Below are 15,352 nucleotides of genomic sequence, written 5' to 3' on the forward strand. Positions count from 1 at the left end.
TTTGGAGGTAGGAAACACCAATCAGCCCACTAAAGTGAGGACTGCTCCTGTCACAGCCAACCCCCAGCAGAAGGCTACTCCAGATGCCCGGGGAGCCGGTTATCAAGATCACTGCTTAGCATAATTTAAATCCTTCTGGCACTCACTGTACTATTTAGTCTCTTTTTTAAAAAATCAAAAGCTCTAATTTCACTGAATCATGTGTACTTCTCAATAAATTTTAACTTATTTGGACTTGGAGAAAAAGATCTAATTTTCACACCTTCTATTTGATTTAGCAACCCATAGTTAACACAACTTTCACCTATAACGATGTCTCCAGGCAATGCACAGGAATTACTACACAAAATTGCTATCAGTAACAGAAGTAAAAATAACACTCTAATTTATAATTTTCCTTATTATTCTTTCTTGTATTTATTTATTTGAGGGGTTTTTTTAATTTTCTTTTTTCTTTTATTTTAAGTGATAGATGATTTACGATGTTAAAATAGCTTCAGGTATACAACATAGTGATTTTTTTATAGATTATATTCCATGTAAAGTTATTACAAAGTATCAGCTATAGTCCATGTGCTGTACAATACATTCTTGTATATTTGTATACACATATTTACAGTCAGTACCTCTTCAGCCCTCTACCCACTGGTAACCACTAGTTTGTTCACTGTATCTGTGAGTCTGTCCTATTTTATTATATTCCTTCATTTTACTTTTTAAATTCTACCTGTAAGTGGTAACATACAGTATTTGTCTTTCTCTGACTTATTTCACTAGGCATTACAGGTCCAGGTCCATCCACGGGCGTGCTAATGGCAAAATTTCATTCTTTTTGATGGCTGAGATTATTCCTAGCTATTTGACTCTTTCTGATGCAATTGTAAAGAGCATCGTTTTCTTACATTCTCTTTCTGATAGTTCATTAGTATTTGCTGTGTATAGAAAAGCAACAGATTCCTGTGTATTCATCTTTTTGGAGATTTCAGAGTATTTTAATGTTCATTTCTTCACTGGATGCACTTTGAAGTTATTCGGGTTAACAATTTAAAGAGGGTAGAGCAAAGGAAAGATGGAGAATGCAAACAGTTGGTTCTCGCTGATTTAATTTCAAATTCTAGGCGTGGCGTGTTTTTCTGAAACAACCACCACAAAGTGCTTACTTCAGGAATCCAGAAATGCAAACGCGGACGGATCTCTGGAGCTACATATCACTACAGCCCACATAACGAGAAGCGCGCGGTCCTCTTGCTCTGCAAATCAGGTGCGAATGTGCACGTGTCTCCATGGTAACAGAGCCGTGGGCAGGCGCTGCATAATCTATGTGGCTCCATTATGGTTTCCTAACAGATGCTCTGCATTTGTTCTCATTGGATACAATTATGTGTGCTTGATTATATATAGTTATGTATATATGTATATGTAATTTGATCTGACCTGAAGCCAAGATGCAAATAGCAACTATAACTCAAAGCAACTATTAACAACTCAATAGCAAGCTATTGGTTCTAACAGTCTTTTGGTGGAGATTTCAGGGTTTTCTAAGTACAGTGTCATGTCATTTGCAAATAGTGACAATTTTACTTTTTCCCTTCTGATATAGATTCCTTTTATTTCTTTTTCTTGTCTGAATGCTGTGGCTAGGACTTCCAATGCTATGTTAAGTAGAAATGTAGAAGGTGCAGATCCTTGTACCTGATTTTAGAGGAAAAGTTTTCAGTTTTCCACCATTGTATATGATGTTAGCTGTGGGTTTATTATAAATCACCTGTATTAGGTTGAGATACGCACCCTCTATAAATCATTCTTCTTTAGATTATTTAATATGAATGGGTGCTGAATTTTTCAAAAGCTTTTCTGCATTTGATCCACAGCCTTTACCAGTGGGATTTTCCCCTTCTTATAATTTCTTCCTTACTGTACCTTTTCTTTTCCACTTAAAAGAAGATCCTTTAATATTTTTTGTAAGGTCTGTTTAGTAGTCATGAACTCTTCTAGCTTTTGTCTGAGAACCTCTATCTCTCCTTCAGTTGTGCATAACAGCTTTGCTGGGTAGAGTATTCAACTTTGCAGGGCTTTCCACCCTTTCAGCATTTTAAACATATCATGCCGCCCTCTTCTGGCCTGCGATGTTTCTGCAGAAAAATCAGCTGACACTCTTCTGGGGATTCCCTGTAACTGACTCTTTGTTTTCCTCTTGCTGCCTTTAGAAGTCTCTCTTTATCTTTAACTTCTGCCCTTTCAATAATGGGATGTCCGGGGGTGGGTCTCTTTGTGTTTGCTTGTTTGGGACCCTCTGTGCTTCCTGGATGTCTGTTTCCTTCTTCAGCATCAGGAAGTTTTCAGCCATCATTTCATCAAATACATTTTCGACCCCTTTCTCTCCTCTTCTTCTGGGATCCCTGTAATTTGAATGTTAGTATGCACGATGTCCTAGAGGTCCCTTAAACTACTCTTTCTAAAAATCTGTTGGTTGTATTTTTTTTGCTGTTCTGATAGGGTGGTTACCATTACTGTGCCTCCCACATAACTGATACGTTCTCCCGTGTCACCTAATCTGCGGTTAATTCCCTCCACGGTATTTCTCATTTCAGTTATTTTATTCTTTAGCTCTGTTGGGTCCTTTTTTCTATTTCCCAGTTCCTTCTTAAAGTTCTTACTGTGTTCATTTATTCTTTTCCCAAGTTCAGTTAGCATTCTCTTACCATTGCTTTGAACTCTTCATCAGGTAAATGATTTATCATGGTCATTAGGGTTTTTTTTCAGGGTGTATCCTTGTTATTTCTTTTGAAACATATTCTCCTCTTCTCATTTTGTTTACCTTTCTCTGTCTCTCTGAATTTAGGAGAAACAGTTACCTGCTCTGGTCTTGCAGGCGTGCCTTGTGTGGGAACATCCCTGTGCAACTGCATGTGCTCAGGGGCCTTGGCGGGAGGTGGATCTGACAGCAGCACCGGCCGCAACTTCTTCCACGTGTGCTGGTGGCCGCCACCCTGGTGGGAGGTAGGGGTGGAGCTGGAGGGGCCAGAGCCAGGCCCAGGGCCAAACTGGGGCTTCTCTGCTCAGTGGCTGTCACTGCCCTGTCAAAGGAGGGATCAGGGCTGCAGGGGCTGGAGCAGGACCCTGAGGGAGCTGGGTTTCTCCCAGGGGTGCTGGCATGCTCCACCTTGGTAGGGGTGTGGGCTCAGGGCCTGAGGCCCGGGGGCTGCACTTCTGTGCTGGTGTCACTGTGTCCCCGGTGTGCTCGCGTGGCTAGAGGCTGGGCGTGACGGGAGGGGCAGCGCTGCGCCGCCGAGCTGACTTTGCTCCCTCCCACGGGTGAGCAGTGACACGCGCTGGCGGTGGTGCCTGCGCTCTGGTCAGAGGCAGGGCTGGGGTCCAAGCCGGCTCCGTCCCCTCCAGGCGTGCGCGCTGTCATGGGCAGTGACACAAAGCACCAGATGGCTTGTGCAACCAGGCGTAGAAAGGGAAAACTTAGGCAACTGGGATATTTTGGGCATAAAAGGAAATGTTCTTCCTTTTTAAAAAGTAAACGCTCTCTTAACAGTGGACTGGAAGGCAAAAACAGCAATGCTGGTGTTGGGTAGAGCAACAAAAAACGTATTTTCTGCCCCAGACTCTTCTGGGCTACCAAGCTATTCTCCCAATTTAAAAGCCTGCTAAGAAACTAAGAAAACGGGAAATTGAATTTGTTCCCTAGTTCTTTTTAAACTTAATTTTTAAAGACTACAAATCCAAAGCAATTGGAATATGTAACTGCATGCAACTCACAATGGATTTTGGTTGTATGTCAAATTTTCTAAAGATAAAATTTGGGATATGAACCCAGGCACTGAGTCTTGAACAACTTTCAGTGAACACTGTATCTGTTACAGGCTGCATGCTGCAATCTGAATTTGTAGTCAGTCATAAAATTTCAGGCTCAGTTCCTACTAATTATGGGCTTCCTAATATTTTGAATTAGAAGTGTACTCAAAACATTTACTGCGTTGTCCCCTACTGGTGATTGTCCATCCTCTTAAACAGCCTGGTTGACAGGGGACTCACCACCCACCCGGCAGCCTGCTCCATTGTGGAACCTCTAATTCTGACACACACTTCCTAACGGTGAGCTAACCCTGGCCTCCCCAGAACTTCCACTCCATGGGCTTGGTACCATTTGCTGAAGTTCCACATCACAAATCCAGTTGTTTTCATATTCTCAGTGTCATTCCATTTTCCCAGTTAACTTAAGTAGTTTTTCATCCTTGTATAACTGTACTTCAACACTTATGGACTCAACTTTCAATGCACAGCAAAACAACCCCACTTCTCTCCATCAACACCACCATGAGTCCAGTCAAAGCCGCTGTCACCACTCAGCACAAGTGGACCTGCTTTTCCCTCCATTCTCATACCCCCTGCTCTATTCCCTAGAGATCAGCCAGGATGGTCCTTGCTGAAGAAGAAATCTTCACTATGTCTCAACCTGTTAATAGCCCTTCAGTCCACTCCTCACTGCTGGAGATAAATATTCAAGCCCTCGACGTGGCCTACAGCAGCTAGTCCACCCTGGCCCCTGGCAGCCTCCCAGACCCACTCGCTGTCTGTTTTCTCCTTTGCTTGATGTGCTGCATCTCCAGTTTCTTCCAGTTCTTCAGACCAACAAGCTGTCCCGCTGAGGAAAGCCTTCAGAGACACGGGTCTGTGAAGTGCTTTCTCTGCTCTGCTCACTGAGAGTTAGTGAATGTCTGGGTCTCAGATTATATGCCCTTTCTTCAGAGAAACTTTCCCCCATCCCCAGACTAGACCAAGTCCTTCTGTAATCTCATTTCCCCCTTTACCATCCTTCATCAAATACATCTTAAATTTATATGCTTCATTCCATAAATAATATTATTAATAATGCCAATACCTAATTTTATGGAGGACTTACTACGTGCTGGGTACCGTTCTAAGAGCATCAGAAGCCCGATCCTATTCTGGCTTCAAAGCAAGCCCGTGAGTGGTTACTACTGCTACCCACACATGACAGATGGGAAGAGTGGTGCTCGGGAAGGTTAAGGTGAGTGGACAAGGTTATTAGAATCCACTTGATTCTAGAACCTACTAAGGTTCTTAAGCTTTTCACGATAATGCTGGGATCTAACGCTGACTCTGCTACTAAGAGGCGTGGATACCAACAGCCAAGGGGACGATCAGGAGCAAGCGATGGCCCTGTCTGCCCAGTGCCACAAGGTCAGAACAAGCTCTCTGTACTTTTTCTCCACACTACTGTCCCCTAGTCTTTGTGGCACTCAAATACCTAAGAAAAGGATAGCTTCAATGAGTCAGTTTGGTTCTCCTGTCTTGACATCTCTGGAGACTTCCTGAATTTTTAAGGCATTTCCCAGAAAGCAAATAGCAGAGAACAGGAGACGAGCAGTTTAAATACGTTTGTCTGGATTCATTAGCAACAGGGCAGATCTGGTAAACATGGAATTCAGGCGATTTAGAAAGGGATGTGAGCTCACTGGCCGGGACATTAACAATGAGAACTGCCAGCACTGCTCCAGATTCTCCGTGGCCACGCTCTGTGCTAAGTGATTTGCACGTGTTACTTTGTATAATCACCACACCAGCCTGATGAGGCTGGTACTGCTGTGATCCCCGCTTTAGCAGATGAGGAAACAGGTGCAGAGAAAATAGTCAGACTGTTTGCTTAGAGTCCACAGTTAGTGAAACTCGGCCACCGCTGGGCCTGAGGTGCTTAGGACGTAGGGCAGCATCGTGCTGAGCAAGGAAGGATTCAAGATACAATCCTATGAACATATGAGGAGTATCCATTATGCCTGAACAATGGGCTGGGAGGGGAAGCCAGAGGGAAGGGGCGCAGCCATGGCAGCGTGTCTATTCCATTCCGTCAGAGACGGAGCTGAGCGAGGACAGACACAGAACTGAGTCTGAAGGGAACTGGCCAGGGGGACGGATGAAGATTCTATCTGAGGCGACCCTCGGATTTCTATTACAATAATGAGGGTCTGACTCATCTTGATGGGGCAGAGTAATACTCTGGGGCCAACTTAAGAACAGAAGATGGTCCAGAAGTAACAGTCAGGCAGATAAAGGTCACTCATGCATACAACCAGCCAATTGTTAAGCGTCTGCTTTGCACTGGGCATTGCTCTGGGCACTGAACAACTGTAAAGTAAGCTTAAAAAGTCCCTACTTTTGTGGAGTTTTCCTTTAGGTGGGGAAGAGAGACAACACAGAAACAAGGCCGCAGGCACACGTATTAAGTTAGGGGTGGTGGGGGCCATGAACTCTGCAAAGCGGGCAACTGCTGGGAGGCTGGGGGGGGGCATCAGGGCTCCCCGGTAACACAGAACTGCAATCTCAGCAGCGACACAGAGGAAGGGAGGGCCTCTGCCATGCGTGTACCAGAGGGAAGAGAATGGGGTGGGGGGGAAGGGGAAGAGAGACGGGCCAGAGGGAGAGCGCTTGCTGGAATACGCAGGGGCTCCCTGTGGCTGGGGTGGAGGGGGCAGAGAGCACGGGCGATGTCAGCTGGGACAAGCACTGTGGGGACCGAACTTTGAGACTCCAAAGGGATAAGGACTTTTATTACACTCCTCCTACCTGGCTAGCTGGAGCACTTCTTTCTGACTTTCTTTGAGAAATTATTATATAACATTATCAACTTAAAAATAGAATATTACCAACTTAAAAATATGAATGAAAAAAATGCTTGTAATTTTATCATCTGACGTGGCCTTTTTTAGATTCCTGTGTTGTTGTCCAGCCTTTTTTCATATCTACACCTATTTTAATGTCTTTTCTGATAGTTATAAACAGTTGCACATTTTGTTTTCCTAAGCTTCAGTTTGCCCTTGTTTCACAGGCTGATACAAAGTCTTCTGAATCATCAATCTAATGATTGCAGTATGTCAAGTCAATGTCCTACGTCTTCTTGGACACTTGGGTGACTTCCAATTGGTCCCCGTGACTGGTGATGCACAAACGTTTTTCTAGGCTTGGGTTCTTTGGGATCACTTCCTCTTTGTAAATATTTACATAGTGATTTTGTGAGGTATTTCTTGGTAATCCCGACAGGTTCGCGGTTGTGAGACAAAATTACCTGGTGATGGTGGTGGTCACCTTTTCAGAGTAGACGCCTTCTGGCACTGGTTCATACACTGCCTCCACGATCTGCCATACAGAGGAGAGTGACGGACGTAAAGGACCTACGGTGCCTCTAGGGGGTGGTCCTTGGCCACAAAACTAGAGTTACTCAACAAGCATCATAACCTCGTGCACACACTTTCATCAGAAACAAAACAGAAAAATTCATATAAATTGAAAGTTTCTGAGCAAAAAATTGTACTTTTCAAGCTGACTTAAAGTTAACCTCACGTTCATAATGATGTGCAGGATAATATAATATGCTGGGTTGAGGGTAGTCCAAAACACAATTAAGAATAAAAGCAAAGTGGTATATTTATTTTGATAATTTTCTAGGATAAAGTGAAGACAATTATAGGGGAATGTGGGCCACAGCACAAGATGCAGATTTGGAAGAAACAAAAAATAAACTGGGTCAAGCGGCTAATAAAACAATGCCGCTTTTCATCGACAGTTGCATTCAAATCACAAAGGTTCTATCTGAGAAGAAAAGGAATGGTAGATTTGGCAACATGAGATCCTGCCTGCCTCCCAAGGTTGCTTACCTTTGTAGCCAAGGAGAGCATGTTGGTGCTGTAGAAGGGAGGGCTCAGAGTCGCCATCTGATAAAGGATGCAGCCTGCTGCCCAGACATCCACCTTCTCCCAGTACGGCTCACTCTTCAGCACCTCGGGGCTGCGGGAAAATGATGATGGTCATGAACAGTGAAAAAGGGAGAAGTCAGCACGGGAAAAAAGTTCCACTTTCAAGCTATAGTTGGAGACGCAAAAAAAAAAAAACAAAACTCTGGCTCACTAATTCAAATAACATTAAAAAGTGTCTGTGAATACTCTCAGGCTTGGTGAGCTGAGCAGCACAACTAAGGAATTTTACTTTAAGCCACAAATAACAATGAACTGCATAAACACCTCTCAGGGAGTGATGGAAATGCTAGCTATCCTGATTGTGGCGATGGTTTCATAGGTGTAGACATCTGTCAAAATTCATCAAGCTGTACATCTGAAATATGTGTAGTTTACTGTACAGGAATCATAAAGTTGTTTAAAAAAAAAGATGAGAGATTGGAATCCTCATACACTGCTGATGGGAATGTAAAATGGTGCAGCCTATTGGAAAACAGTTAGGCAGTTCTTAAAAAGTTGAACACAGAGTTGCCATATTAAGGGATACAGCTCCAGGCCAAACCCTGTGTGTGATCTTTTGGGTCCAACCACGGGCTTTGCCTGGCAGACCTCCCGGGAGGAAACTGACTTCCCCACGCCAGACGTGGCACTCTGCCAGTGTCCCACAGGTCCAGGAGGGAGCTGCGGTAACAATCTCGGCTTCCCTGTCAAAACCAGTCAGCCACGTGTACAGTCACGGCTGCGCTCCCAGACCAGGCACCTCCGATCGGTGCCCAGAGGCCTTGGATGGGCCCCCCCGCCAGAGCCTGGGCTGAGACCAACTTGTGAGGGTCTGGCTGAGGCAGACCGTTCAACTGCTGGTGACACTTCTGCGTGCTGTTAATGAATGGTTACGCACATTACAGAAGCATGAAAACCCAGACAGAAAGGGTATACTTCAACTTCAGGGTAGTGATCACCTCTGGGGAGGAAGAGGAAATAGAATGGGGAGGGGTCTTCAATTGAATGAATACATAGCATAACTTCTTCAAAACATTTTTCCTAAGTAGATATAATATAGCTAGAATATATTGAAACCAGTGTGTATAAATGGATGTTTATTAACTAATGAAATATTTCACAATAAAAAAGAATTAAAAAAAACCAAAATAATGGTTAGGGATAGGTGGCAGAATAATATGATTCTAAATTCATGATACATTTATATATTTTTCAAATTCTTCCAACCGTCATGAATTTATTTCATAATGATAAACAGCACATGTATTTTTTCAAAAAATTTCATGATCAGTAAATTTACTTAAGCAGAGAGCTGGAAAAAACAAACCAGTATTAAAAATCTCATTTTGGTGTAAAAACCCTAAACAAGTGTTTTTACTAGGCCAGTGCTGAGAAACTTTTTCTAATGCAAGTCAATATTTAAAGGCGAAATTTAGATGTATCCAAATTTTAACGGATAGTTAGGAACTGAAATGCAAATAAATTACAGCTATAATCGTTATTCCTGTCGATGTCCTTTTGAAAACATGACTAAATAAATCTGGATTCTCTGAATGTGTTTATTCAATCTTTTCCTATAAATTACTCTGTGTAGAGCTACAGCTAATAACAGATTTTTTAAAAGAGCTGGAATATCTAATTCAATAGTTTTCAAAAATATTCTAGAATTCTCTTCAGATTAAATAATGTGTAAAAGCCCCCTCACTGTTCAGACGACATCAGAACGAAGGCACTTTGTTGAAGCAGGGGTCTTGATTTCTCACTTGCTCCACAGATACATGCCCTCTCTCCCCTCTTTACCTCTCCCCATGAGTGGCTTCTTCTGCTCTGGACACCAGCATCCTCAGCTCTGCTGGCCTCTCACCACCACCCTCATTCTCACAGTTCACATCACACTTCTCCACGAGCTGTTGCTGGTTCTACCTGTGACTGCTTGTCACCTCCCCCCACCCCAAAGCCCTTACTATTCCCCCAAAACCACTCCTGGTAATCACTGCCTATCTGCAGATCTAAGGGGTGTCCTTTGGTCCTTTCCATTGAGTCATGAAATCATCCCATGAAACGACAATTCTCAATGCTTGGCCCTTCTGCATACTGGATGCTGTGACCTAGGAAAAGCACTGTGCTCCTCCTCGGACACTTTCTCGTGTCTTGTCTGACTCTAGTTTCCCTTGGCTCTCTTTCTTCTCCCTCCTCTTTGCCTGCTCCTCCCAAACCTCCCCAGGGCTTGCTCCCTCTGAGTCTGCCCCTGAAGCGCTGTGGCCCCTCAAGGTCTAGCTCAGTACTTGTCTGCTTCACAGCCAGTCCCGCCTAGACGCCCACGAGCCTCTCTCCCCCGGGGCTCCCACAACATATTTGGGTTGCTTATTGGGCATGACAGCCTTACTGCCTCAAAAACAACCCGAATGTTATGGAGATGCTGCTGTGGGTTGAAGTCCTTAATCCTGATACCTATGAATGTGACCTCATTTGGAGATAGGGTCTTTGCAGAAGTAATCGGGTTAAGATGAGTTCATACTTGATTGAGGTGGGCCCTAATCCAGATGACTAGTGTCTTAATGAGAAGAGGAAACAGAGACACAGACATAGACGAGCGGGGAAAATACCGTATGCTGATGGAGACAGAGATGAGAGGGATGTACCTGCATGTCCATTCCTGATCTGTCCTGGTCCACCTGCCTCCTGGATGCCCCCCAGCTTATCCAGTAGAGAGCCCCGTTTCCTAACAAGGACAGCTGTCTGGCTCCCCGGGGTGAATTCTGGATTCCCTCTTGGTAGCCTTGATGAAAGCTCCAGCAGCTTCTGCACCCAGGTGGAGGCCACCTGCTCTACAGGGTGACTCTGGCCATAGGTGACCCTGCCCCACAACACTGCCAGGAGGGGTGGGGAACACAACCCGGAAGTATGGAGAAGTTAGGGCCTACGGACAAACTCTGACCAATGAGAAACAGAGATGAATTCTCCCCCCTTATTTCCCCCAATGGACTCTTCTAATGCACACAGGTGCCTTAAGATCCACCCAGAGACATGCCCCTTGACCAAGTAACTGGTGGTTTCTACTGAAGCTGTGGCCAGCTTGGCAACACACCACACTGTATTGTGACCTCCCTTCCCTTCCGTGTTTCTCAGTTCATCTCACTCTCAATGCCCTGGGACCACCACCTCCCAAAAAAGGGCTAGCATTTGTGCTCCATTTTCTGTGGAACTCAGGATAAGACTAGGTATTTAACTTCCTTCTGTCCTATCTAACAGATGGGACAATGACAGTCCTTCTCATACAACTGCTGAAATTATTATGCCAGAGAATGCCTCGTGCTCAGAAAACGCTACTTGTTAAAATTAGCAATAAATACAGAGAGAGCCACCAGCATTTCTGCATCTCCCTCCCACTGGGGTTGGGGAGGAGGGAGTCAGAGACTGTGTGTATTCCTGATGCATCTTCTTTTCTTTTGTTCTTTTTGTAATTAAAAGCTATTACTACTGCACCTTATCCCACAGAGGCATGGAAGCTCATTTACGCAGAAAAGGCACTTACTAAATGCCGTTAAGGGACTCACAGGGTTTCTGGGAGGACCCAAGAGCCAGCCTTGGGGGCTTTTCAGTGAGAATGTCTCCCCGGCACAGCCTTCACCACTGACACTGGACAGCAGACACCAGGACGCCAATACCACCGTCTTCCACCACCGCCCTTGCCCTGCCTCCAAACTGGACTCCGCCCAGTGCATGCTCTCTCCCATTCACCACCTGCAGATCCAAGTCTTGCTGAGGCCACATGGTAGCCACCTGGTACAGCTGCAAGGGCAGCTAAAAGAACACTTTTCTTTCTGGTGCCTTGTTTAACAAGAGGACATTCAAAAAGTAGGAAGGTCCCCAAATACAGAAAAGGCGTTCAAAGGTCTTCAGGACAGCCAAAAATATGACAAATGCCCACTCCACAGCTGTTTGAGGAATCACCCCAAATCAAATAAAATACGGTTCCAAATTAAAAAGAAAGAACAAGAAGGGAGGGCTGGAAAAACAACCTACCTACTGAGGGGATTCCTGCAAAGTGTGCCTCGTGTCCAGGTCATCTGTGATGCTTAGGGCCTGGGGGGAGCTCACGCTGTTTTGTGAGCTGCTGCTGGGGCCACCATAGCACTGGGGTTCTCCTCTACACAAGCTTATACTCGGGGTCACCTCTTTCTAGCCCTCAGACAACTTGTCATTGTAATTAGAACTCAAAGTGAACATGAACAAGTTCTACTCAAGCCTAGTATTACTCATCAACCCTCAGGCAGAAATCTTAGACAATTACCCCGTCAACAAGGAGATGTAATACTCAGATGACAGAGTCTCTTATTCTTTGAAGAAAAGATACGTGATAGATTGAAAATTAAAATATCTGAAGCAAGACAACGAATCACTTCTATTAAGTATATCCATCCATTGTCCCATCAATTACAATTACAGTCTACTTCCTCTCTTATGTTACTCATACTGGTGTCCCTTGAACAACACAGGGCTTAGGAGTACAGCCCTCTGCACAGTCCAAAATCTGTATTTAATTTATAGTCAGTCCTCAGTACCCGCAGGTCCGCACACTGGGGCTCAGCCAACCAGGTGGGCAGTACTGGGGTATGCATGGAGTGAATAAAACCTGACTGTAAGTGGACTCACACAGCTCAAACACGTGTTGTTCAAGGGTCAGCTGTATGTGAACGAAGTCACCAAGAATTTAAATTTTCCTTTGAAGTTTATAGACTACCTCTCACATTTTGAAGACTTATTCATTTTTTAGAGCCCTTTAAGTTTACAGCAACACTGAGAGAAAGTTATGGAGATTTTCCGTATACCCTCTTCCCCTCCACAGCCCCTTTCTTTTTTATTCTCGTTAATGCGAGGCTCATATCAGCCCACCCCTGGATTATCACAGAAGCCTTCCTCCCTTAAGTGCCTTCACATGTTCCATCACTGAGCAACTGTTTTCTGAGCACCTACTATGTGCCAAGTCCTCTCTTCCAGACAGTTTTGTTATGAAAGTACAGAGAAAAGTGGGTTAGTAGCTGGAAAAGAAAGAGAAGAATGTTGAGTGTGCTTGTTTTTTAAGATAGGGACAAATGGCAGTATGCTGGCTGATGCACAGGCATGAGTCAGTGGAGGTGGAGAAACTAGTGATGCAGTGTGAAGAGGGCTGGCCTGCAGGACATGGAGACACAGCAGGGGACTGGCCTCCATGAGGACTGCAGGAGCGCACCTCATGCAGGGCCAAGGGTGCAGGTGGGACGGGGAAGGGGGCAGGGCACGATCACTAAAGGAACGACACAGCCATTGAGGACACGATGAACACTGGCCAGAACCAACCGGGCCCAAGATGGTGGAAGATTTGACTCTGAGTGACCTTGAGCCTCATTAGACACTCATGGTAGTACATTAACATGCTAAATGACACTCCCACAGGTGCCATGACAGTTCCGAGGGTACCCGAAGGCCCAAAGATGGGTGGTGGCCCAATCCCTGGAAATCCACCCACCCTTTCCCCCAAATAGTTGGACTAATCCTCCCACATGTCAGCCCATGAAATTATCCAGCCCATGAAAACTAACCACCCCATAACCGGGGGCGGCCTCTCTGGCCTTCTGAGATGGCCCACACTCTGTGTACGGAGTGTGCCTCTCCCTGAATAAAGCTACTTTCACTCTCCTGTGGCCCGCTCTTGAATTCTTTCCTGGACGAAGCCAAGGACCCTGACTCGGCGGCCTGTCCCAGGGACTCGCCCAATACTTGGGGCGTGACCATCCTCTCGCACCCCCTTCTCCTGGAGCACAGGGAGCTGGGAAGACATGGAAGCAAAGCTTGTGGAAGTGCCGCCGTGATGGCTCCTAGTTTCTCAGGGAAGCAGGCAGCAGAGTCGCTGGTGTAGAAGTTGGAGATCAAACTCTTGCTATTAACCCAAACCTTACTCAAACACCTCTACATGAACCTCCGCACACGCTGATCACCCACTTCACTAATTTCTTGACACCCCTTCAATGACCTGTGTCCTTCACCGGGCTTGCCCTGCTGTACCCCACCGAGGGGCAGCAGAGGGAGTCATGATAAACATTGGATTCCACCAAAACGTGTTAATTATGAATGAAAGATGTTGCAGCCACATCAGCAAACAAAGGATGCTGTGGTCATCAAGTCATCAACCACTATCCTTGCCCTGAGGGATGGAGGCAAACAGGTTGCGGCTGCCAAGGCCTCAGTCACTGCACAACCCCCAACATTGCTTCCTGAGGGGAGGCAGCATGGAAAAGAACCGGCACTGGCCCTAGACAGCTACGGTGCATGTCAAAGGAATGATTTCAATGAGCCCAGACTCTTTCATCCTTCCATACCTAGAAAACCGCTGAATTCCTTAATTTGAGGTGTCTGGTTTGCTTTAATTAACAGTCATCTTTTGATGTCCCCACTACCTGGTCTTTGCCACAAAAACCCCCACAGACCCTGACTCCCACTTAACTCTTTGGAGCAGTTCCTCAGAACTGTCTTAGAGGTTGTCTCTTGGGCTAAAGTCCTCAGTTTTTGTCTGCCGAATAAAACATAATTGTCAACTTTCAGGTTGTGCGTGTTTTTTTAGTCGACAGTACAAAACTTGAAAATATACATCACTAAGTGATACCATAGCTAAGGAAATACAGTAATTTTACTCATATAACAAAAGCATACACAGAGGATACTGAAAATCACCATGTATCAGATTATCTCCAGTGTCCGTGGTCTTGATGACATACGGGCTTTAGACTAAAAGGTGGCTGCAAGTTCTCTTTCCTGCCCCTACTTTTTACTCGAACGTGACCTTAATGAGATTCCAATCTGTGTACTTTCCCTCTGACATGAGAAATCACACCTAGAAAAAGTCCTTCCTGACTTTGAGGGCCAAAAAAAAAAAAAAGTGAAACTAGAAAACCTGACTCAATTAGTGGTACTTTCAGTACCACAATGATACTTTGATCAAAAGGGAAAAATGTAAAAATTAATATACAGAAACCATAATTAAATAGAGCTGAGTGATCATAAGGGGGACCTCTCACACCCTGTGAGGACAGCAGAGCCCAACAGGATGAAGAAAGACTTCTCCTTCCCGGCAAGGACTCAGCCCATGAAAAGCCCTGGGCTCTGTATACCGCAGCCCTCCCACCTCCCTTTCCGCTCTGTAAAAGCCTTCTCCTTCCCTTGGTATGCTGGGACTAGCACGTGACCCACCATGCTTGTGGACCCAAAAGTGCAATTCTCTGCTGATCCAGAATAAACTCATCTTTGATGCAGAAATATCTGGCAGTCTATTTCAGGTCAACAAAACACACTGCTTTTGTAATAAAAAACAATAGAAGAAAACTTTAATCAGTAAGTTTTTTAAAAAGAATATGAAAAGGAATATATACATATACATATATATGTATAACGGAATCACTACATTGTACACCAGAAACTAACACATTGTAAATAGACTATACTTCAATAAAAAAAAAAAAGCAAAACAACACACAAGTTTTCAAATCTTCAAGATAAGGGGTTTTGTTGGGGTTTTTTTATTTATCTCTATTCACCATCCTTGAATCTCTAGTTAA

At 44.7% G+C, this 15,352-nt stretch overlaps 1 protein-coding gene across 1 annotated transcript in view; it reads right to left on the reverse strand.

Moving 5' to 3' along the window:
* Positions 1 to 15,352, reverse strand: part of LOC140686657 (serine/threonine-protein kinase Nek10-like) — a 77,275-nt gene that overhangs the window by 44,960 nt on the left and 16,963 nt on the right. Inside the window, exons 2-3 of the mRNA XM_072940860.1 lie at positions 7,683 to 7,812; positions 7,094 to 7,164 (exon numbers count right to left, since the gene is read on the reverse strand). Of these exons, the coding sequence (XP_072796961.1) occupies positions 7,094 to 7,164; positions 7,683 to 7,812 (201 nt within the window). The remainder of the gene's footprint in view (positions 1 to 7,093; positions 7,165 to 7,682; positions 7,813 to 15,352) is intronic.

This window comes from Vicugna pacos, chromosome 17 (assembly GCF_048564905.1).
Source record: "Vicugna pacos chromosome 17, VicPac4, whole genome shotgun sequence".
In the NCBI taxonomy this organism is placed as follows: domain Eukaryota; kingdom Metazoa; phylum Chordata; class Mammalia; order Artiodactyla; family Camelidae; genus Vicugna; species Vicugna pacos.